Source organism: Notolepis coatsorum (assembly GCF_963971535.1).
Source record: "Notolepis coatsorum genome assembly, chromosome: 19".
Taxonomy (NCBI): Eukaryota; Metazoa; Chordata; class Actinopteri; order Aulopiformes; family Paralepididae; genus Notolepis; species Notolepis coatsorum.
Genome location: NC_140183.1, coordinates 80,797,490 through 80,823,032, shown reverse-complemented (window position 1 = coordinate 80,823,032; position 25,543 = coordinate 80,797,490). Strand labels below are relative to the sequence as shown.

The following is a 25,543-nucleotide window of genomic DNA, read 5'->3' as shown; positions in this document are numbered from 1 at the left end:
TGCTGCTAAACACTAATGCTGACGCTAATGCTGAAATGCTGCGCACTGTTCTAATGTTCCCCGCCGTGGGATGTTGCCGCTTTTCCCTCCTCTTAACCGGTTCATTGATGAAGGTCAGTCGGTAGCTAATGTGGGGGGTTTTGCTGAGTCCTATATTACCCTTTTTACGGGTAAATGGGTTGACAACAGGGTGCAGGGCGGGTGTGCCGTGGCTAGGTAGCCAGGTAGCATCGATCCTGTGCCCCGGCGGGGTTGGACGGTGTCCCACCCGGAAGCCGATGCTTGAGAGCGAGTCGGCCCGGCGGGTGGCAGTATGGACTGATGAGAGCTATACTGCTGCAGGATGGAATTTAGCATCGGCCAGTGTTGTGGCTCAGCTGACTGTTTTTCTGTCTACATTAGCGTCGAACGCTATGCTATATTGGGCTACTGTTTCTGTTCTGTCTCTCTGCTACGGGAATGTCTGTCTATACTACAGTCTTCCCTCCTCTCAACCATTCATGCTGACGGTCAATCGGTGTCTACTGGGGGAGTAGTGCGGGGGGGGCTTTGTTTACCTTCATGGGTAAAGGGCTGAGGTCATGAGGTGGGTCGGCCCGGCGAGTGGCTGGTGGGCTGCTAAAGCCTGTACCGCCACGGTATGGAATTGGCAGCGATTAGTAACTGTGTTCGAATTGCTGTTTTTTCTATCAAAAAATGGTGTCTGGTGGCGGGGCCTTGAGGGCCAGCCGATGTCGACACATCGCGCGAGGTTGTTGACGTTATTAGCTTTGACCTAGCCGCAAGCTATAACCGCTCAGGGCTCCCCTCTCCGCAGAGGATCTTGGTCTTCTGCTGGAGCGCGGGCGGTATTGTCCTAGTCCCCACACCGCCTCACACCGCGCAGCCAGAAGAAGAGAGAGCACGGCCTCTTCAGCGGCGATGACGAGGCCCTCGACAGGCGGCCATGTTTTCCCCCGCCAGAGGTATCCTGGGCGTTGAATCAGGTGTCCACAAGGCCGACAGCCTTGGCGGCCGAGGGATCGGCCATGTTGGATGAGCTCGGCTTGGAATATACAAGCCGTCGCCGTCCTGCCGCGAGCAGCCCGCTCTCCGATCACTCCCTCCCCCAACACCAGCGGAAAAGGGGCTCTGATTGTTTCCTTTGGCTGCGGGCCGCGTGCCTTCGTTGAAGCGCGTGCGGCCCCACTTTTCGCTTCTCATGGGGACAGGGGCTGACACCCAGTTGATGGCTGAGCCTGGGTCTGTCCGTGAGAATGTTGTGCTGTCAAGCGGCTCCCACACCATAAGCTGTGTTGGTTGAGCCTGGTGTTACGTCTGTCAACTATAAGTGTTGTCAGCAGGGGGGCTCGAAACCTTTTTGAGGCACACAGTGCGGGCTTCCCCGACCTCGCCTTCGCCAGGCCAGGTATCATTTTGGTGCCTCCCACTCCTGAAAGATTGGCAGTGGTCTCGCAGGCGCGCGTGATTTGGGTGGTAGTAATATCACTGCAGGGCTACGGTGTGTAGGAACGCATGGGGGCCTCACACCTTGCATGTCCGGCTGCAGAACAACTCCTCAGCATGTTCTGGAGGGGTGTTCAGTGGGGGAGCTTTTGTCACCTAGAACTGATGTCAGCTTCACCCGTATCAAACCGGCCCTTTCTGTCGGGGTCCCCCCTTGGGTGCGATTGCCTCGTAGGTAGTGTCAGGGTCAGATGTCCCGACACGGAACGCTCTGCTCGCACGGGTCCAGGGTTGGCTACGCACAGTGGGTGGGACCGGGCCGCCTATCTACAGTTCCTAGCGGACCTGCGCCACAGGGGCGTCAGACCCATGTTGGACCTGTCCCATGGGAAGGTTCAGCATTTTTTGGATCGTCTCCTACCTGTTGAACACTGTCAGGTGGGGGTCTGGTTCTCCTCCATAGACCTGTAGGATGCGTGTTCGTATCCCCGATCTTCCGTCCTAGGGCTTACCTACGCTTCCTTTGCAGGGTTAGCGTATGAGTACCAGGGGCTGCCGTTCGGCTTTTCTCTGGCTCCCCGCGTCTTCACCAAGCGTCGTCAGGGGTTACGAAGTGTATTCTGCCCTGCCGACGTTCTGGTCCTTGGCGGTCAAGGTGGATCGTCAGGTCTCATGCCAGGCTGGTTTCCTACCAGCCTGGGGTTGCTGTAGACTGGAAGTAGAGTACTCCTCTTCCCAGTCAACGGGTGGAGTGCTATGGGCATCCTTCTCAGAGCGTGTTGCGACATGCTCGGGAGGTTCCGTCCTAGGACGGTTACGGCGCTGTCCGTGATACGCCTGCTCGGTATGAGGGCATCTGCTCATTCCGTGGTCCCTCTTGGCCTCCTCTTCACCCCAGGAGGAGGTTACGGAGGTGGTTTTTTTCCAGTATGGAAATAGACCCGGTGAGAGGCAAGTCAGGACGGACAATATGACGTCAGTGTTGTATATCGACAGACAGCGAGGAGTACGCTCCCCTCGTCTGCACCGGGCGGCGGGCGGCTGGCTATGGGCGTTCTCCATCTACGCGGCCTGAGGGCTCTCCACATTCCCGGCAGGGTGAATGTGGGTACAGGTGTAATGTCGCGGGGCGGTCCTCACCCTGACGGGTGGGGATTACGTCCGGACATAGTCAGGCAGGTCTGGGACCGATGCCGTGCCGCCTGGGATTCTTTCCCCCATACATCTGTTAGGTCAGTTGTTGGGGCGGGTACGTTGAGGAGCGCAGGTCCTTGATCCTGATTGCAGCTGTGTGGTTCCCGGTCCTGATCCAGCTCTTGGTATCCCGTCATGGCCTGTTCCTTGGTCATCGTGGGCCCTCTCTCAAGCGCACGGGTCTCTGTGTTAGTTCCCTGTGCTGGGCCAGCTGCTGGTGGGTTGGCTGGTGAGAGGGTGAGTCTGGAGAGGATGGATCCTTCTGTGGTTGGTACCATCCGGAACGCGCATGCTCCCTCCACTATCGCGGGTTACGCGGGTAGGTGGCGTATTTTCCAAGAGTGGTGTAAGGCCACCCTCTTGTGAAGCGTTTCCTGCTTGGCGTTGACGCCTTAAGCCGGTGAAACGCTCTTTGGCTCCGAGCTGGGATCTTCAATTGGTCCTCGTCGGTTGTCCTTGGCCCCGTTTGAGCCTCTTGAGCAAGCGCTGTTGGAACGGCTGTCATTCAAGACTGCGTTCTTGCTGGCCATCACCTCCGCTAAAACGCGTGGGTGTGCTTTGTGCTCTCTCGGTACGGCCAGAGTGCCTGTCTTTTCGTTCCGATAGCGGTGCCACTCTGCGGCCTAATCCAGCCTTCATGCCTAAAAATATCCGGAGTGCTTTCCGCTCCAGGGATATTATGGTTCAGGCGTTTCATCCACCTCCTCACGCTAGTGAGTTGGAGGCGGGCCTTCACCTGTCATGTCCAGTCTGGGCTTGGGGGTTACCTCAGCCGTACTCAGGGCCTCAGGGCTACCGATCAGCTCTTTGTCTGTTACGGTGGCTCTCGTGCTGGTAAGGCACTGTCGAAACAGCGCCTGTCCCATTGGTTGTGCGAGGGCATTGCCCTTTGCTTTACGTTGGCCGGGCTGGCTCCCCCTGGGGGCGTCAGGGCGCACTCCACTCGCGGGGTGGCGGCCTCTGCCGCTCTCCTGGGTGGGGCCTCGGTGGAGGACATCTGTGCTGCGGCTTCATGGTCCTCACCGGGTCCCTTCGTAAGGTTTTACCTCATGGACATGACCGGGGGTTCTGTCTCCCAGGCGGTTCTGAGGTCTGTGGCCTCTCCTGCTTCCTGTCCTTTGGTAGGGTAGCAGGCGTGTGTGGGTGTGGGCCACAATGTGTTGTGTCACACGTGGTTCCGCCTGTGCTGTGCGTTCAAGAGGTTCTAGTTCCATCTTGTTCGCACTCGGGTGGAGTTGACTGCCGTCCCCTCTTCATTAGGAAGGGTGGGGTGACGGGACTCCCCTCCCCCCTGATGTGGGCTTACGGGTCCTCAGGGGGTGCATCTGTCGGGCCTCGCGTCCGCTCTACCCCATATCTCGGTATGGCTTAAGAGCGGGACGCGATGCCAGTACGAATATATAATGAGTTATATGAGTACTGGCTAAGCGTCCCGCTCTTAGCGTGCCCTGAGTTCCCTTGGGGAAACTTTTCTTTGGAAACGATTTTCCGAGGAAGAGTGAGTGGTGGCCACGCCCAGTACTATATAGTATGGCAGTAGGGCGGGGCCTGGCAGGTGCTGGGTGTATTGGTTTATTCGTTGATGGAGTACACTAGGTACATGAGATGAGGTATATCTCGGTATGGCTTAAGAGCGGGACGCTTAGCCAGTACTCATATAACTTAGTCGTTAATGTCACCCATTAAATATAACATGACTGTTCTACCTTGTTTCTGATGGAGGTAATCCTGTACCAGTATGTTCACACCGTTTTGACACATAATCTAATGATATTACATGATACCACTTCTAATGGGCATCACACACTCCCTGACCTTAAAAAAATGGCTCCTGACATTTCCGAAAATCACCAAACACAACCATTTAATTTCACCCTCAGGCTCAGGCACGTGCACACATAGAGGCCAAGGGGTGCTTGAGCACCTGCCTTTTTGAGCCTCATCAAAAAAGTGCCCTTTCTGAAAAAATAAATAAAAATAAAATATTTTTTACCGTTACGCATATAGACTGCCCTTCCAACTGAAAAATGTCAGGATGGAATCAAAATATTAGGTAAAGAGAGAGAGATGCCCCATATTCCATTGCAGTTTGCACGGCCTCCTCAGCGTGCCTCTCCGCGGACCTATATATTTTATGCATAGCATGGGTGGTGATGATGATGATGATAGAAACCGCTGTGGCGCATACAGTTGAATGCTGGTATTACACTCATTGAGGGACACGAAGAAGTCAAGTCCGATGGGATTTGGGAATCTCAAATACAAATCGGGGTTGGAATAAAAAATGCATTTATATTAAACAATACAGAATATACAGCACTTCTTGGGGTCTGTAGGGTAAGCACTTATTCCCTCCCCCCTGAACATTTATGGAGATGTATGGGCCTTTTAAGTTAGTGATAAAAGTGTCTTTCAAGGATAAGTGAGCTCCTGCACTGATTATTATAGTTCAATATTCAATATTTGATCACCAAAACCCCCCAAAAAGCATAAAAAGGGCCCCCCCCGCCCGAAAAGGGCCCTTAAAAATTGTGCTTGCGCGCTACGCGCTCGGTTAATATATACACACAAGTGTAGTCCCCTTTTCAGCCTTTGAGCACCTGCCCCTCTAAAGTCCTGTGCACGTCCCTGCTCAGGCTTGAACCCCTAACAAACTCCCAATGTGGGTGGACCGTGGGTGTCGGTTGGACGGTAAGCATACTGGGCATGTTGTGGAAGGCTGTAAAAAAATTGGATGCAACCATGGCATTACGAAGGGTATCAATGGATGTGGTAGTGGACTGTGGTGCGGTGCGGGCACTATCGGTGGGCATTGTACTGTGTATCCTACTGCTGAATTCACAGTCACCTTGTTCTGCACTGACGGTTCACCTAGCATATCATATGTGAGACATTGTCTAGGCCTTCTGTCACGGGCAGACCTAACCTCTGACTGGACCTGCTCCACCGGGGAGAGTGGAGGGGTTCGGAGATTGAACTGGGCTACAGGGGAGTGAGCTTGGGGATGGGGTTGGGTTATTGGAGAGTGAGCTTGGGGAAGGGGTTGGGTTATTGGAGAGTGAGCTTGGGGATGGGGTTGGGTTATTGGAGAGTGAGCTTGGGGATGGGGTTGGGTTATCGAAGAGTTAGCTTGGGGGGCCTCCCTTTCCTCTTCTTCCTCAGATTCGCTAACATCTTCATCAGGTCTGGCCAAGACAGGTAAGTTTCCATCCGTGTTTCCTCCCCTGTCGTCTTCACTCTCAGGGCACAGGCCTGGCACGACTTCAGGTCACCGTTCACGGTGTCCAAGTGATCTTTCCTCTGTCCTTTCAACAGGTATCCTTAGCCAGTATCCTCTGTTACTGTCATCATCCGAATCACTGTCAGTGCTGTCCCTTGTCTCTACTTGTCTTTGTGTGTCTGACATTCTTCCTTGTCCTGGTCTGTCATTCGTTTTCTTCACAGGGACAGTTCTTTCCACGGGTAAATCATTTACCAGCAATAAGAGATTGCGGTGTAATGTTCTGGTCTTCTTCTGGTCTCCGTGTTCAGGGCAGACAATGTATACTGGACTCTCAGCGAGCTGGCTTTTGACCACGTAGATCGCCTTCTCCCAGTACGACCTCAACTTGCCTGGTCAGACCCGCTGACTGAGGTTTCTTACCAGAACTCTGTCTCCTGACTGCAGTACTACTCCTTTTGTTTTCTTGTCATAAGCCACTTTTCCCCTTGCACTGGACTTTTTGCTATGCTCACAAGCAATCCGGTAGGCTTCAGACATCTTCTCAGCCCATTGCTCCGCGTATCCTCTGGGTGAGTACGGTTCCTCTTTCTTCGTTAACCCAAACAACAGGTCAACGGGGAGGTGTGGATGACGACCGTAGAGGAGGAAAAAGGGTGAGTAACCAGTCGATTTATGTTTGGTACAGTTGTACGCGTGTAACACATGCAGGATGTGATCCTTCCACCGCAATTTCTCATTTTCAGTCAATGTCCTCAACATCTGGAGTATGGTCCGATTGAGCCGCTCCGCTGGGTTGCTCTGTGGGTGGTAGGGTGATGTTCTAGAGTGGCCGATCCCAAACAGCCGTTGCAGTGCTTGGAACAGTTTATTCTCAAATTCTCGACCCTGGCCGTGATGTAGTTTCGAGGGATAACCGAATTTGGGTATAAAGTCATTAAAGATATGCTCTGCAGCTGTTTTCCCACTCTTGTTCTTGGTGGGGTACGCCTGGGCGAACCTAGTGAAATGGCCGATCACCACTAGGATATATTCATACCCTCCAGGACTGGTTTCCAGATGTAGATAGTCGATACACACAAGTTCTAATGGGAAGTTGGAGGTAATGCTGCCCATGGGAGCTCGGACATGTGTGACTGGCTTCTTAGACTTGATACAAGGACATCTTCGGGTCACATATTCTTCAATCTCTCTGGACATAAAAGGCCAGTAGAATCTTTCTCTTGCGAGGTGGATCACTCTTTCCGTTCCAACATGACCCATCTCATTATGTAGATGTTTCAGGGCAAGTGTTCTGTATTTTACAGGGAGGACCAACTGTTGGTATTGATTGGTCTTTCTGTAAAGGAGATCATTGTCAATATGTAATCTGCTCCATTCATGAAGTAGCTTTCGGGTCGCTGCGCTTACGGTTCTTCGTACGTCGTCTGACAATTTCGTGTTCGACTCTTTCAATTCCCTGATCGTGTTGATGGCTTGGTCCTCTTTTTGGGCCTTCACCAGTTCATCGTGACTGATTGTTTGTAGGTGTGGGTGAGACTGCTGGTTTGAGTCTGGGGACGCAATGTTAAGCGCTGCAACCCATGCCACGTCTTTCCTTTCAGCTGCTTGGCTTCCTTCCCACGTTGCTCGCACTGCTTCATTGGAGAGCTCTTCTGTGCAGGTTCTTTCATATCTCTCCATATCCAGGGGAAGGCGGGAAAGAGTGTCTGCATCTATGTTGGACTTTCCAGGTCTGTATTTGACGTCAAACCGGAAGTCTGCAAGTTCCCCAACCCACGATGACCGACTGCATTGAGCTTGGCAGTACTCATTACATAGGTCAACGGGTTGTTGTCGGTGTAGATTGTTGTAGACGGGTTGTTGTCGCGGAATTTCACACACACAGCCCATTTCAATGCAAGGAACTCCAATTTTCCACTGTGCATATGGTAATTACGTTCGGCTGATGACAATGTTCTTGACCCGTACCCGATGACTCTCAGTTTTCCATCTTGATGTTGATACAGAACAGCTCCCAGGCCTTGGTCGGAGGCATCAGTGTGCAGCCTGAAGGGTAGGTTGAAATCGGGATATGCCAAGACAGGGGGGTTTGTGAGAAGGTCAATCAGTTGTTCAAGTGCTCTCTGCTGTTCCGTGGTCCACTCTATGGGCTCTCGGGAGGGCAACTGGGGGCGTCTGATGTTCTTACTCCGCGCTGGGGCTGGGATCTTTCCTGGCTTGATTTGGAGTAGCTCGTAGATGGGTCTGGCAATCCGGGAAAAATCCTGAATGTATGAACGGAAATATCCCAGGAATCCTATTATTTTCCTCACTTTGCCGACAGTTCTGGGCATCTTACTTGACAGGGCTTTCACGGCTTCAATGTCTCGTGGGTCTATCTTGACCCCTTCTGCTGAAACAAGGCGACCCACGTATCTGACTTCTTGCTTGAAGAGGTCACACTTCTCAGGTCTCAATTTCACTCTGTGACGTTGAAGGGCTTGGAGAACCTTGCGGAGGGTCTCTACATGTTCTTCAAATGTCTTTGCGTAACAGAGTACCTCGTCAAGATACGGGATACAGCATTCGTCCCTGAGGGGACCTAGCATCTCCTCCATGCTCCGTTGGAATGTTGCAGGGGCATTTGAGAGTCCAAATGGGATGCGAACCCACTCGTAGAGACCCCACGGAGTGATGAAGGCGGTGAAGGGTCGTGAACCCTCTGCGACGAAGCCCTGGTGGTGGTAAGCTTTCCCTTGGTCTAGGATACTAAACCAGGTATAGCCTCCAAGAGTGTCAGTCAGGTCTTGTATTCTAGGTAATGGGTGGCGATCGGGCACAGTCTTTTTGTTCAGGAGGCGTCGATGCATAGCCGTAGGCTGCCGTCCTTCTTTCTGACGCAGACTACTGGGGCAGAATATGGAGACTTGGACTTGACTATCCAACCTTTCATTAACAGTTCCTGTATGTACTCTTTTATTTCTTTAAACAGTGGCTTTGGTACTGATGAGTACGTCTTCTGGACCGGGACAGTATCATGGAGAGCAATTGTCATCTGCAGGCTCGGGATGCACCCAATGTCGCTACTGTCTTGTGCAAAGGATCAAGCCTCTTCACAAAGCATCCTGTGGACTATTGTCTGTTGTTCGTCATCGAGGTGACTGAGATCGATGGGGGGTTGGAACGGGATGGAGCTGGGAACAGCTGACGTTGTAGCAGCACGGTTGGGAGGCACCGTGGGCTAGGAGATTTCAGGTGAGTAAGTTGGGATGGGGGTTTGCCATGGGGACGGCCCAGTGACGACGGGGGTGGTGACGGCGCTGCTGACAGTCGCTAGCGGTCGGGGGTTCTCCGGGGAGTCTGTTGTGATGACTTTCCCAACACAATGGATGCTGCCCAGAGCTGTCTCCCTGGGGAGAGTGACGGTATGCTTTGTGTTGTTTCCCACAGGCACGGTGACATACGGCTTCCTGGGGTTTTGCGCCTGCAGCAGGCCTTCTCCAACATCCAGTTCTGCCAGCGATAAACTGTTGTCATCTGGTTCGAAGAGGAAGGTGGGGTCAGACAGTTCCACGTGGGGTGGGATTTGGCACCTGACCCAGGCCACTTGACCTGCGGGATGACAGTGGCTTGTTTACCTGTTCGTAGGCGACCAACCTGCACAGGGGGTCTGTCAGTCTGGATATAATTCACCAGGAGTTCTGCCTTCTCGGCTGGTATCACCATGGCGTTACAGAGCAGGCTGGTGAGAGTTGGGATCAGTCTTCCAGGTTGTTCCTGTATCATCACTTCCAGCACATTGAAACCCAGTAGGGGTCTCTCAAGAACAAGGCTGCTTACAAGGAAAGGCACAGTGATTGACAAGTTAGGATCTTCATTCTCCTTTAAGTTCACTGTAAGGGCCACCCAGCCATCAAATGGGATGACCTCACCGTTTACCGCATAGACTTTCAACTCCTCTTCTTCTTCGATGATTTCGCTAAGAGGTCTGACTGGCATGTCAGGTAAGTATCTATTCTTCCAAGCACGGTCAATCATGCTTACTTGGGCCCCTGTATCAAGCAGGGCTTGGACTGCTAAACCGTTTAGGTTACAATGGGTGAGAGCTCTTCTCCCTACGAGCTTGGCGAGGCATTCACTCTTGGTGTTCGGTAAATCAGGCGGGTCTGTGTGCTTCTGTATCTGGTTTACCATCTTGGTTCCTGTTCTAGGTGCAGTCTTCTCCTCTCTTACTCTTTCCTTCTCAGGCTCACCAGTATGACGGTTGTCAGTTTGGGACAGTAAAGGGGAACCGGTCAATGTTTGTCCCCCTGCAGGGATCGGTCCCAGTTTCCCTGATGTGGTGGTCTCTTTTGGCAGCCTAACAGGGGTGTCAAACTCATTTTCACAGAGGGCCACATCAGCATTATGGTTGCCCTCAAAGGGCCAAAGACCGTATAAATGTTAATGTAATGTAAAATAAATGTAGCTACTCATTTACATATTGTTAAACATGTTGTTTCTGTATTTATTACTTATTCAAGTTATACATATTGCATATGCATTTGCATAGATGTAAAAATATATGTTAGCTTATGTTATTTTAACAAATTATTTTTGTTTATCAGAACCCCATATTACTCCATCAATCAATGATCAAACCATTCAAGTAAATGACAAAGAAGAATATCATCAAATACAAGCTATGACATTAAGTTGGTTCAAAACCTTTTTGTCACAGTCAAGAGGGGCAGAACTAACAACTGTGAGCTGCAAAGAACACGTGGGACAGATGTAGCAGATGTTACAAAAACAAATGGCTGCACACAACCTTGCAGAGGCCATACATCCAACTAATGGAAGATAGTTTAATTAACTTTAATTAACAGATTGCAGAATGGGTACAGTACAGTACAGCTCAATACACACAATTGTTAAGGGGATGCAGACCAGAGAAAGACTTTCAACTTGTTTACATCAGGGTCCCCCATTTTCAATTTGTAATGAAATTGCTATTATGTGTCTGCATGAACACACAACTGTAACTGTACTCAAAAATAACAAAATAAGGGTTGTCTCAGTTCACAACTATATTGGTAAAGTTTTGGGTGGGACTTGTTTGCATCCCTACAGCTTCTTATTCAATTGAGCGAGATGCTCGGTTATGTCACACAGCCAGTTTGCATCTGACATTTCAGACAATATTTCTTCAACCCTTTGTTACCTATTCCACATGGATCTTTTTTGTATTTTGGGCTGTAAAATTGTCAAAGAATGTCTGAGGAATAAGTGCTTTTGGCTTTTTTCCTTTGTTACTTCATCAATACCTCAGATGTTCAACATACATGTATGTGTAAGAATGTGTAATAACCAAGGCTGTCAAAGTTAAAGCTTTATTAACGCATTAACCCACAATTATTTTAACGCCGCTATTTTTTAACCCAAGATTAATGTTTATAAAAAAAAAAAAAAAAAAAAAATTACCAGAGCTCTTGGGGGCCACATCAAATGACGTGGCGGGCCACATTTGGCCCACGGGCCATGAGTTTGACACCTATGCTCTATGGCCTTCGTCACCACAATGGAAACAGTGGGGGCAGTTAGGTAAATTCTGTTCTACACATCTGCTACAGCTATATGGCCTGTCTCTCTGCCTATTTATCCTCCCTGTTCTGACCTGGGGCTGCTGTTGCAGGAGCTCAACTAGATTGGTAAGTTTCTCTACTTTCTCTGCTAACTGTTGGATCGGGTCTACTTTAAGTTTCTTTCCTGTATTTTCTTCCCTAATGGGGGGTGGGGGGGGACACTGTGCTCCCTTCACCTCAGCACCTGCGCTATGTACATGGGGGGGTCTATTGTGGTTGGTAGGCCCTAACCGTCGCTGTCTTTCACTCTCATCGCGCATTACCTTTTTCATCTGTCTGAGAATGGCCTCATCAGGTACTCTGTTTTAAAGTAAGGGTTTGAGTTCCCTACGAATGTCATCATGTTTGTGTCCTAAACCTTGGTACACAGTGTGGAGAAATACATCCTGAACGGTGCGTTCGTTGTACTTAACGTCAGTATCAGCATATTTTGATGCTAGTAAAATCTTCTGCTTGAGTCCTATGACTCTATATAAAAACTGTTGTGGTGTTTCACTATCCTTTTGCTTCGTACACATAAGTTCTTGAAACAACTCGGTGTTACTTTGTTCACCGAGGTGAGAATGGAGAAAACCCTTCAGCTCATCGCTAGTTAAATCATCTTTTACCATTAACATATCCTTAAAGCTGCCAGCTTTGATCACTCTCAAGACTGCTCTAACAACCTCTGCCTCGCTGAATTGTTCCTTCAGACCTTCGTCGATCTGTTTGCAGACACTGTTGTAACTAATGTCCGATCCCTGGTCTCCAATCTGACCTCCCTGGAGCTTAAACTCCCTGCGGTGAAGGTACGACAGTTCTCTTAAAGAGACTAGTTTATCTGGAGACACACCAGGGGGTTCCTGTTTACTTTTGGTGTCTGGTACACTCTCATTCAATGGCACAGCCTGAGCTATGGGTGGTGGCACACTTGGCAGGCACTGTAAAACCTGGTTGCTTAATTTTGAAGTGGGCACACTCTCAATTGTTTCACTTACATCATAAAAAACGCTAATTGGGTCGACTGGTACTACATCACTTTGACTGGTGGACCGTAGGCCCTCGGTTATACCCTCTTCTGGACCCACCACCTTATTCTGCATAAGCCCATCAGTCACATCTTTTATCTGCAATAAATAAGACAACCCTGTATCCTCTAACTCCAGTAAAACCTTACTGTACAGGTAGTCGTTGATAAAGTTGAAGCACCCCTCTGCGTCATCTACGGTAAGGTGGGTTCGGTCAGATGCCTCCAGTCCTGTTACTAGCTCCAATGCCTCGGCGATGCGAAACAGTTCATCCGCAGGTAGAGTGAGCAGGCTCTTCTTGATGTCCCACACCAAGCTTTTCCTCTCACTGTCTCCCATGGTTGCTTCCTGATTCCTCGCACTTGGCTCTCAGTTCAGGATCACTGTGGCGACTTTCCGTGGTGGGTGGTTCTCCTATACACGACTCCGGTCTTCCTTCTCGTCAGGTGGAGTAGTGGACACAGCTCTCGTTGTCGTCTGGCATCAGATGAGGCACTTCACTGCTGTCGATCAGTCCCTCATTCGGCGGACCTTTACACCGGGCGTTGCTTCCTGGTTCATCGGGTCGCGGTTGGTCCAAGTGTCAAGATCTCTGGATCAGCTCCCATCCAGCAGGTGGTGCTGATCCCGGACGAGCCCCCAATAAACTGTTACAGGTACCAGGATATGGCACCTGATAGCAGAGATATGTTTAACCTATGAAACAGGTTGTAGTTAGTCATTGGACAAAGGAAGGCGCAGACATGGTGTTACTGGTTCTGAGTCCTCTCGGTTGTTTATTACAACAGCATTTGTTTATTCATGAGAATCTTCAATCAATCATCATCATAACATTATACCATCATTTAGTTCAATTATTTACATTACCTTTAATACATTCAATTATAGTTCCATTCTTGTCATCAATTCAAAAGCATATTCATCATTGCAACACACATTCTACCCTTTTAGGATACCCTGGTTCACTTCAATAGCATTTTCCTTTCAAATGTAGTTATCCAGCATTATATACTGTACATTGTAATTAATTATGTCTTTATACATATTTGACGTCTTAAGTATAAGCACGTGAAAAGGGAGCATTCTCCTGTTAACCTCTGTCTAGGCATAGTGGAAGAGAACATCGTATGTCTTCTTTTAACAACACTGTCATTCTAATTGTCTGTCAAACAATTCCTTACATCATCATTCGTTTATCATCAGTCATAGCCACTATTCTCTAGTGTACAGGAATACCTCAACACCTCTGTGTCACTCATATTTGTGTTCCAGCTCAAGTTCGGTTGAACCTCAAATGTGCATCGAAAGTGCATTTATATATATATATGTATCTGGCCGATCTCAGCCTTACCAGGAATTTGCTATACCGTGACCATGGTGTAACCCAAGGGAATAGATTTATATTTACATTTAACGGAGAGCGGGATAGAGAGAGAGAGAGAGAGAGAGAGAGAGAGAGAGAGAGAGAGAGAGATAGAGAGAGAGAGAGAGAGAGAGAGAGAGAGAGAGAGAGAGAGAGAGAGAGAGAGAGAGAGAGAGAGAGAGCATGTGGGACAGCTCCGGTGTTTAGCTAACGTCTAGCTAGTGTGAGCTAAAGTAATTTCCCTCTAACAGTCTTTAACACTTGTACACAATATATACATTTACTAAACAGCAATTCAACCCAAACAGTATGTATTTCAAAACATAAACCTTTATAATCCCCTTGGAGACACTTAACTCCGACACGTTAATGATTAAATGGGCAATTGTATTTCAACACTCTATGTTTTTTTTTTTTTTTTTTATATATCTTTCTTCCCCTCCTTTTTCCCGATTTTTCTCCCATCCCACCCTTCCTGGTTGTTGCATACTTTCCCCTACTGTTGGTCCGGGAGACCGGAGACTGTCACATGCTTTCCTCCAACGCATGTGCAGCCTGGGGCAGGCCAACCTGGCCGCGCAGGTTCTCACCGGGGAGAGTGTAGCGTGTGGGAGGCCACACTATCTCTCCTCAGTTCCAACCCTCGCTGAGCAGGCGCCCCGACCGAACTGTAGGGGTCGCTGTCCACAACGCCCAGGACCCACCCTTCAGCTTTCCCACCCCCTGATACAGCCAATTGTATCAGTGTGAGAGGCCAGCCAAGCTGATAGCAACGCCGGGAGCTGGATTCGAACAGGCGAATCCTAGTGTCTCCCGGTGTTGGTGACGAACGTAATCTCCGTGCGCCACCTGCCCCCCCCTCAACACTCTATGTTAATGTACCACGAGACACGGCGCCATCAATAGACGGTCAACTTCTAAATCACGTTACTTGTCGTCTTAAACTTCTTAAACTTGACTCAAACATCACCTCATTGGGTCATCGACATTGCCTGTATCCTTGTTAACCTTTATGTGTGTTTTGTAATGTATTACCCACCTATGAAACAGGTTGTAGTTAGTCATTGGACAAAGGAAGGCGCAGACATGGTGTTACTGGTTCTGAGTCCTCTCGGTTGTGAGGCTCAGCTCGCCTTGTGTGCCCGTAGGTAGCAAAGTACGGTTCCCTAGAAGGCGAAACCACTGAACACAAGTCCTATACTGCCACCTATTGACCAAATTATGTTAATGTCTCCCATTAAATATAACATGACTGTTCTACCTTGTTTCTGATGGAGGTAATCCTGTACCAGTATGTTCACACCGTTTTGACACATAATCTAATGATATTAACGTGATACCACTTCTAGTGGGCATCACACATGCATTCGGTGCCGCACGCCGCCGGGGCGAACGGCGGAGGTTGGAAGGAGGGAGCGCTGGTGGAGCCCCAAGAAAGGCTTCTCGGGTTTTGGTGGCGATGCCATCACGAAGAAACAGCAACAAGAAAAAAACTATAAGAGAAAAAAGCTAATATTTCCACTGTTAAAGTGCGCCTGTAGCAAAACACTTCCGAATGAAAGATGAGAGGAAGGCCGTGCCCCTCGCTTATGTACATGGCCGGAAATGGGCGTGGCCGGGCAAATGTAGGTGCATGTGGCAAAAGCTTTCAGTGATACAATAAGTATTGATGAGTTGTCCCAGCAGAGCAGAACGTAAGCAAAAACTAAATGTAACTTTTTAACTTTTTAGAAGGACTTTAAAGGGGAACTATTTTACTATTTCTTTCACTATTTGGGCACTTTTACACAATTCCTGTGAGTCTATGGAACACCTCTGTAATATTCTTTATTTTTTTATTCATTGTTTTGTATTTCTAATCAAGTCCTCAAAAACAGCATTTTTCTACCTCAAGATCTCGAGCCGTTTTGAGCCTGGGCTCCAACCACTGTGTGCAGCTCATCTTGTACCTCGCCATTAACATGCAGCAGTGTCTCTCTGACATCACAAATCAGCACATTTTCAGATGACTCAGTTCAGTGAGGGTGAATATTGTGAGAGGAGAATTGGAAGAATGCGCCAATATGAGAATTAGAGACATAGATCATATTAATATAAGTTCACATAGCTAGGAAACAATGCTAAACACTCAAAAAGGCCATTTATAAGATAGTTCCCCTTTAAAATGTAATAAAACCGGATAATGTAATAACTTGCCGGATAATGTAACAAATAAGTCTCTTCTGTGGTCCATTCATCCACATTCTATTGCATCTCTTTCTCCTCCCATCATTCTTCTTCCTCTTCTCGTCTTATTTAACCTTTTCTGTACTTTTACCCTTCATTACATCTCTCTCTCTCTCTCTCTCTCTCTCTCTCTCTCTCTCTCTCTCTCTCTCTCTCTCTCTCTCTCTCTCAGGAATACCTAATGGCTGTAATGAAATGTTCTCCATCAGCTATAAAGAGTCTCAGTACCCTGCATATTCCTCTTTTATTTTTGTATCCCGATCTCTTTCAATTTTCAAAGTTTGCCCCGGGGGGAATGTTCGACTTTAATGTCTCCCCCTCTGTCTCCTCCCCTCCGTCTCCCCCTCCATCTCCCACAGAGGTGCCTGGAGGTCGTCACGAGGTCTTCTACGACTGCTGTGTGGAGCCCTACCCTGACGTGACCTTTGTGGTGACCCTGCGGCGGAGGACGCTGTACTACGCTCTGAACCTCCTCATCCCCTGTGTCCTCCTCTCCTCCATGACCATCCTGGTCTTCGTGCTCCTGCCAGCTCAGGGGAGAAGATCAGCCTCGGTGAGGAGAGGGAGGGAGGGAGGGAGGGAGGGAGGGAGGGAGGGAGGGAGGGAGGGAGGGAGGGAGGGAGGGAGGGAGGGAGGGAGGGAGGAGGGGAGGGAGGGAGGAGGGAGGGAGGGAGGAGGGGAGGGAGGAGGGAGGGAGGGAGGGAGGGAGGGAGGGAGGGAGGAGGGAGTGAGGGAGGGAGGGAGGGAGGGAGGGAGGGAGGGAGGGAGGGAGGGAGGGAGGGAGGGAGGGAGGGAGGGAGGGAGGGAGGGAGGGAGGAGGGGAGGGAGGAGGGGAGGGAGGGAGGAGGGGAGGGAGGGAGGAGGGGAGGGAGGGAGGGAGGGAGGGAGGGAGGGAGGGAGGGAGGGAGGGAGGGAGGGAGGGAGGGAGGAGGGGAGGGAGGGAGGAGGGAGGGAGGGAGGGAGGAGGGAGGAGGGAGGGAGGGAGGGAGGGAGGGAGGGAGGGAGGGAGGAGGGAGTGAGGGAGGGAGGGAGGGAGGGAGGGAGGGAGGGAGGGAGGGAGGGAGGGAGGGAGGGAGGAGGAGGAGGGGAGGGAGGGAGGAGGGAGGGAGGGAGGGAGGGAGGGAGGAGGGGAGGGAGGGAGGAGGGGAGGGAGGAGGGAGGGAGGAGGGGTTCCTGTGTAGCTCAATGGATAGAACGCAGCACTAGCGATGCCAGGGTTAGGGGTTCCATTCCCTGTATAGGTCAGTTCATAAACTGCCAGGGTTAAAGTAAATTTGTGCTTCATGCGATGATTAGTGCACACAGTGACGGTGGTGTGATTGCGACTGAAATGACTGTCCACACTGGGTGAGTGTGTCTGTCCGTGTGCCACTGTGGCCATCACTAAACATAGACACTCATGTCACCAGACCCCCATGGGAAGTATCCAGGGGTCAGCCGACCTACCACCACGAATTTCCCCAAGACCACAAACAGACACGGGAGAATGCTCCGAGAATCAGTAAGAAAGCTTTTATTGTAGGAAAAATAGATATCTAATACAATGGTTATACTTTACATAAATAATTAGTAGTTAGCCTATTTAAAATACCCAGGCCTCCTAGGCCTAGGGTAGTTAAAAGGAGGAAGCGCTCAATGCCCTGTCAACCCACCCCCAGGCTGTTGCTCCCACCCACGCTACCTATCCCCGCCCCTGAGGCACTACACGCGTGAATAAAAGGGTTTGCCCTGCACACGGGTCTATGACTATCACACACTAGTCTAGAATCACACCACACCTCAAAACACGGTTCACTGCAAATAGCCTAAAATAGGTATCGATATCACACCATCTCTCGGGGAGCCACGGCAAATGATTATAGGGAACATAGGTTATGTAAATACACACTAAGTGTCACACAGCAACTAAGGGGGCTGGGATAAAATAGTGGGGGCTGCTCACCGCTAGGGGTGGTGACTAGGCCTAGAATACTCCTCTCATATCCTAACCTAGGTTTGGGCAGTGGAAGCGCTGAGTTTACAAACACTACAAAAAAAGGTTTAGTTATGACCGGGGCCCGAAGGTGAGGGCCGGAAGGACGCCACCCCCTTCCGCTCCCGTAGCCCCTCACGCCTTCGGGCTAAAACCGTTCTGTCCGTACTGGGGTGTTTTAGTATACTCCAAGCACCAGGCGTATAATAATGTCCTCCCGCCTGTAATGGAAGGCAAAGTCAGTAATAGCAAGGTCCCCCCGTTCCCGGGTTCGTCACAATGCACAAATTAGATATTCTCCATATGATACAACAAAGAGAGAGAGGTAGTTCACAGAGGATGGAGTGTCCAAAATACTGGGTTCAAATCTTCTACAGCAGTGGTCACCAACCCGTCGATCTTGATCGACTGGTCGATCTTTGAGACTGTCCCTGTAGATCTTTCCATGAAAATTTTTAATTTTTAAAAAAATTTAAATTTAAAATGTAGATCTTACCCTGAGAGTCCACATTACAGTTCTACCTTTGTTTTGATGTGAAAAGTGATGCTGCACTTAGCACTGACTGAGAAAGTACACATACAGTTCTACTTTTGTTTTGATGTGAAAATGATGCTGCACTTAGCACTGACTGAGAAAGTACACATTACAGTTCTACTTTATAAAATGCTGATTGTAAATATGTTTGTCAATGTTAATAATATGAGAAAGTCCACATTACAGTTCTACTTTTGTTCTGATGTGAAAAGTGATGCTGCACTTAGCACTGACTGCACTTAGCACTGACTGCACTTAGCACTGACTGAGAACGTACACATTACAGTTCTACTTTATAAAATGCTAATTGTACATATGTTTGTCAATGTTAATAATATGAGAAAGTCCACATTACAGTTCTACTTTTGTTTTGATGTGAAAAGTGATGCTGCATAAGATGACTGCACTTAGCACTGACTGAGAAAGTACATAATAGTTCTACTTTGACGTTTTAATGTTGGACCAAAGCATTGCATGTAATTAGAATACAGGCAAATAAAAGTCATTTAGTTTAAAGTACAATCTTGGCTGTCTTTTTCTCTCAACGCTTCAATAGGTAGATCTTGCCTTCACCAAAACAAAAAAAAGTGATCTTGGGCTTAAAAAGGTTGGTGACCACTGTTCTACAGTTTTACTGGCTTACTGCATGCCGTTCTGATAATCTTCAGCTCCACGCTACTAATAATATTCCTAATTCCAATGCAGTCACTGTTCTTCTATTTCTTCATTTACCACTCGGGAAACAGTTCGCTTGTCAGGCGCGTATTCTTATATCTTGTATCCATTTACTCACGGCGTGCAGTGCTGCGACAATGTCTCTCCTGTCTGAGGCTCCACCCGTTCCACAGCGGGGGGAACACTGCAGTCGGCAATAGGAAAATGTTCCACTGGAGAAAAGCACAAGACAAAAAGAGTCGCGTGTCCTCGTACTCTTGCAGCTCCGCGTCCTCTGGTGTCGTCCTCTCGACTCCCGTTTCGTTCTGCTACTGTCCACCATTGATCCTCCTTTCAACAGCGCCAGTACTTCCGGACACCGCCCCGCCACGCCAGCCAGCCAATCCACTTCTTGCTCCCTCCAACGACGCTCCCCAGCTGCGTAAGAAAGAGGGCACACATGTGTAGACTGCATTACGTTAAGTAAGCTACCCCCCCCTGGTGGTCCTGCACTCGCCGGCTGTAGCTGTCTTCTGCACAAAATCACCATCCTCCCAAGACGGCTCTCCACTCTCCCACCGGGACTTCCTGGACTCCGTCTAGACAAGAAAGCAGGGACAGCATGGTGCAGTACAGTGACGGTGATTAGAATACCCATCATAGGCCGATATACACTTGCCTGTTATATCAGCCAGGTAAGCCTTTAGGTCCTCTTCCAGACCATCCCGGGACACGTCCTCCTCTTGGGATCCCGCAGGTACATCCACACCCCCATACAGACACCCATATACCCCCACCCGCGACACTCATAGCACTGTTAGGCACTTTGGATACAAGTGAGTGTCCACCAAATCACCTCGGTTACTGAGAGTAGGGGGGGCGGGGAGGAGGATGGGCAGCTGGAGAAAGGATGAGGGGAGGACTGTTGAAGATGATATATGCCACTTATCACCCACTTGATGCAGCTGCTGCACCTGTTAGAGTTGGGGAGGGGAATTGTTTTCAGTAGAGAAACAAAGTGATGTGAGCAGGGGAGGGAGAGGGGGGGGGGATGAGAGCATGGGGAGGGAGAAAGGAGGAGAATAATAATTAATTCATGGAGGGAGGGAGGGGGGAGGAAGCTAAATTGTTTCACATCCTCACCTTCTTTCTCTCTTTCTGTGCCCACTGCAAGATGACATAGCAAGGCAACCGGTGTTAACACTTCACAGTGAGGAATATGAAGGGCTGGGGGAGAGGGCTGAGAGGGAGGGAAGGAGAGACAGTGGAGGCAGAGAGAATGTGAGAGAGGGAGGGAAGGGGAGAGAGAGAGAGAGAGAGTGAGGGAGATAGAAAGGGAGGGAAGGAGAGAGCATAGAGGGAGAGAAAGAAAGGGAGGGAAGGAGAGAGATTAGAGGGAGAGGGACAGAGAGGAAGGGAGAGCAGGGTGAAATAGTGAGTAACCCTGGGAGCATTAGAGAGATAGAGGTATGATGCCAAGTTAGGTGTAGCATACGTAATGCCCTTTCTTTCTCTAAACCTTCTATCTCGTCTTTCTCTCCTCTCTGCCTCCAGGTATCACAGTGCTGCTCTCACTAACGGTCTTCATGTTGATGGTTGCAGAGATTATGCCCGCCACTTCAGATTCTGTACCACTGATAGGTCAGTCTCCCAGCGTGTGTTTGTGAGTGTGTGAAGTGCTGGTCCTCAGGATGGGTTGGACCTGTGTAATGGACAGTATACGCCATTTGGCCACACAAATCGGAGGCATTGGCTATGGCTGCAGCAGGCTGCCCTGATTCTGATATTCTTTAGTCTTCTTGGACATGTCCATAGACTCACACTCATTTGAGGACTGCAGGCTTGTCGGGGAAGAGGGACGAGTCGCCGGCAAGAGTTTTATTTGATCTCCTCTGTAACTAGGCAGTGTGGTGGAGATGGTGCGTCTCATCTGTAATGGCTACTAGTGTGTGTGTGTGTGTGTGTGTGTGTGTGTGTGTGTGTGTGTGTGTGTGTGTGTGTGTGTGTGTGTGTGTGTGTGTGTGTGTGTGTGTGTGTGTGTGTGTGTTATCATGCTGTCTGTCTAATTTTGTTGTACGTACCAACCTGATTTTCAATTGAACGTATACACAGTATGTAACCAAAAGGTCTCTGAATATCTGACTCTATCTACAACCCTTACAAAAAGGTCATTATGGTATCAGTGTTGGGGAGAAGTGAACTACATGTAGTTCAATTACTAGTTTAAAGGGCCACTTCACCAAAAAACAAAGCTGATGTATTTTGCACTTCATCTCACACGCTTCCAAAAACTCTAAATAGTTTTGCACACATTCATTAACTTTTTCATTTACGGTTATTGAGAGTAAATAGGTTGGATATAGCCACCATGCAGTGAGTCCTTGTGTTCTGTTAATTACAGCACCATTAAATGATAAGGTAGCAGTCTCTATAAATTAGGGATTGCTATTTTTTCCCATCTACAATTCATGGTGCTGTAATTGACACAACACAAGGATTCAGTGTCCTCAATGACAGCACTGGTGGCCATATCCAAACTTGATTACTCTCAATAACTGTTAAACTATTTAGAGTTTTTGGAAGTGTGTGAGATTAAGGCCATGGTTACACTGCGGGGAAACAGCAACGTTGTATTTTCGGATGATTACGTTTGCATGTCCAAGTTAAAAGGAAACACCGTTTTGGCAGGAAAATGCGTTTTCCTAGCGGCAACGCTGAAAGGGTGTTTTCGTTTTGGAAACCTCGCCGACAACAGTGCCATGTAATTTGCGCGAGCCAGATACGGAGCCGGTCTTGCCCAACGCCCATGCGCAGTAGTAGACACCGACGCCAAATTCTCCCCTGGCTGGACCTATACAGGATATCAGCTGCGTCCTCCTCAGATTGCCTGTAGCTGCGGCTAAACTAAGCTCATGTGTTGTCAAGTTATTGTTATAAGGAACCCAGTCCAAACTACAACAGTCTGCATCCCCTTAACAATTGTTTGTATTGAGCCGTATTGTATTGTACCCATTCTGCAATCTGTTAAATAACTTTTTCATCCATTCATTCTGCTAGCATTAACGTTACTAGGTTAATGTACGATAGCCACAATCCTATACTGTTATAATGGCATATCCCAATCACATTAGCACATAAGCTAACAAAATCAGCGATCTTTTTGTGAGACTAAACTCCGCTCTTGGTGGTCAATTGTGTTCATGTTAGTTTTGTTTCATCAACAAATCATCAACAAATGAGGCAGAACACACAGTGAATGTATCAGTTTTTGTTTATTGCACTTTGTTTCTTGCTGAAAAATAAATGCTATGTTGCGAGGTATTTAAAGATGGTGGCTTTCTGAGATTTTGAGCAGGATGTGGAGTGACTCGTTCAACCTTTCTGATTGGTTGAAAATGGCCTCCATGTTTGAACTACATCGCCACCTACTGCTTTGGCATTGTACTACATGTATATACATCACTCGGTGCTCACGAGACAAAACGACGTCTAACTTGCCTGCCATTACGCAGCGTTCTGAAAAGCTAAATGAAACGCTTCGTTTTTGGCAATAGTGTAAACGCAGCCCAAGTGCAAAATAAATCAGCAGTGAAGTGTCCCTTTAACTACATTTTCAGTAAATGTTTGGCAGTATTAACAACAACATTCAAATCGTAGTCATTTTCAGTAGTTAACACTTTAAATTAAGGTGGTTAATTACAAACAAATTTTTTTTGGTGTGCATTTTTCCTATTCCACCTTAAAACACCCTCCCTGTCCTCCTTAAACACACACAAGTGAGGAGTGGCTACGCTGGCCGCGTGAATACTTTCCCTAAGGGGGTTGTCGGTTTGCGCGATCTGATTGGCCACTGACGTTTCTGGTCATGTGACATGTGCGCCAATCGTGTGACGGCAAGTTCTTTCGCCGGTTAAGCTTAGGCACTCTTTCGAAGTTGGTTAAGGTTAGAGTTTGTCTTAGAGAAGGGCAATAGAACACCAGCCCTGATTCCAAACTCTAACCTTAACCAACTTCGAAAGAGTCGCCTAAGCTTAACCAGTGATAAACTAGGCGTTAGGTAGTTTGCAGGCTGTTAGACCCGGAAATAGGCGCAGAACTTGCCGTCACACAATTGGCGCACATGTCACATGACCAGAAACGTCAGTGGCCAATCAGATCGCGCAAACCGAACGCGGAAGTGCAACCACCTTAGGGAAAGTATTCACGCGCACTGGCCACTAAATCAATCGATCAACCTTGGCAATCAATCAAGTCTGTCAGTTCAGTTGTTGCTCCATATCTATCATATCAAGTAGTGTTAGTTTGACAATTTTTTTTTAGAGTAGTTGAGATTTACTTTAACTTTTACATTTTTTTTATATTATTATTTGTTTTGGTTGCATAGTATTTCCATATTTCTTTGGTCACTACCACCATGGCTGTACCATGGTAAATTATTTACACAATGGTCAGTACCATATTAAAACTGAAAATGCCATCAAACTACCATAATAAATTGTATTTTGTAAGGGACTGTACATCCCTATGGGTGACAGTAGCTCAGTAGGTACAGCGGTTGTCTGGTAATCTAAAGGTTCCCGGTTCGATTCCGACTCCTCCCGGCAGTGTCCTGGAGCAAGACATTTAGTCCCCTAACTGCTCCCAATGAGCAGGTGTGTGAATGTGAAGCATAAGCTGCTAAACGCTTTTTATAAATGCAGTCCATTTATATCCCTTGCCTGTTTGTAAGGCATGTGGACTTTTGGAATAAATTGTTAATTCAGTGATTATTATTATTACCATTCCAAGGTTGTTAAGTCATGTACCCTCCTCTCCTATGTGCTGCAGGCCAGTACTTTGCCAGCACCATGGTGATAGTAGGGATGTCTGTTGTAGCCACTGTCATCGTGCTTCAGTTCCATCACCATGACCCCAACAGTGGAAACATGCCTCGCTGGGTGAGTCATAGCTACTCTTCTTCTCTGCTTCTGTTTTATTAGACAGGGCGGTGTCATAGCTACCGCTGCTCTTCTTCTCTGCTTCTGTTTTATTAGACAGGGCGGTGTCATAGCTACCGCTGCTCTTCTTCTCTGCTTCTGTTTTATTAGACAGGGCGGTGTCATAGCTACCGCTGCTCTTCTTCTCTGCTTCTGTTTTATTAGACAGGGCGGTGTCATAGCTACCGCTGCTCTTCTTCTCTGCTTCTGTTTTATTAGACAGGACGGTGAGCGACTGGGGGGGGGGTTCATAGATATCTATAGAACACTAGATAGCTTAAGGCGGAGTCACCAGCGTCACTGAACCGCCGCCATCTTGCTCCAGTTAGCCTTGAGTGAGAGTGAGTGAGCTGCACAGACAAAAATACTCATAACTCGCTGAAATATTGACGGATTTACAAACGGGTTGGTTTGCTATAAACATCAAATATGTAGTTATATTTCGTATTTGCATCGCGTCCCGCTCTGAGCCTTACGAGATACTCTGTGATACATATTGTATCTCCCACGAATAAAAAACACATGCACCCCACCTGTATGGGGCCCCGCCCCTAATGGTGGCCACCACCCATATAACCATGACTCTGGTCATGAAACACCCTTCCTCTGTTTTCGTCCCAGCGTATTGGATGCGTGCACCATACGAGTCTAGCGGAATGAAAAGATTAAGGAAGATTAATAATGTTGGAAGCTTACCGGAGGTTGCTGGCCCCTGGCATCTTGGATGCATGTTTTCGGCGACACGACGGGCCTGTGTTGATGTTCCTCGTTTGATGACTGCACATCGAGGTTCAGCTGTACAAGGCTGGCTGTCGGGCCAGCTTGTACTCAGGTAGGCCCTGTGTCTTCAGGCATGGGTATTAGTGTTAGTAATGCTGGTTTGTTTTGTTAACACAACCATGTTGTGTGTTGGCGCCGGGGGCAGGATGGTTTGGTGAACGTTCTCTGCAGGGAACGGTTTCCAAGCTGTCTTGGGCGTGCTGCTAAAACATCTGAAGCTATGCTACATGCTATCGCTACTGCCGCATGCTATTACTACTGCTAATTGCTATGCTGTTTTAATGTCTCCGCCGTGAGATGTTGTCACTCTCCCGCCTCTTGCCCGGTTCATCAATGAAGGTCAGTCGGTAGCTGTTGTGGGGTTTTTGAGTTCTATTTACCTTTTTCGGGTAAATGGGTTGACAACGGGGTAGGTCGTGGCTAGGTTCCTAGCCAGGTATTTTACCTTGTGTTCCGGCGGGGTTTGTTGAACGGTGTTCCCATCTGGGTTGGCGTCGGGTAGTGGGGCTATGGGTCCAGCCGACATGATAAACATGTTGCGTGTCTGTGCACAGGCAATTGTTG

General features: G+C 48.5%; 1 protein-coding gene across 1 annotated transcript in view; it reads left to right on the top strand.

Moving 5' to 3' along the window:
- LOC311246646 (neuronal acetylcholine receptor subunit alpha-7-like) overlaps window positions 1-25,543 on the top strand; it is a gene marked incomplete at both ends in the record, with an annotated part of 70,240 nt that overhangs the window by 34,696 nt on the left and 10,001 nt on the right. The window contains 4 exon segments of the mRNA XM_084336815.1: window positions 16,422-16,580; window positions 16,583-16,615; window positions 20,778-20,864; window positions 24,051-24,160. Coding sequence (XP_084192941.1) covers window positions 16,422-16,580; window positions 16,583-16,615; window positions 20,778-20,864; window positions 24,051-24,160 — 389 coding nt within the window.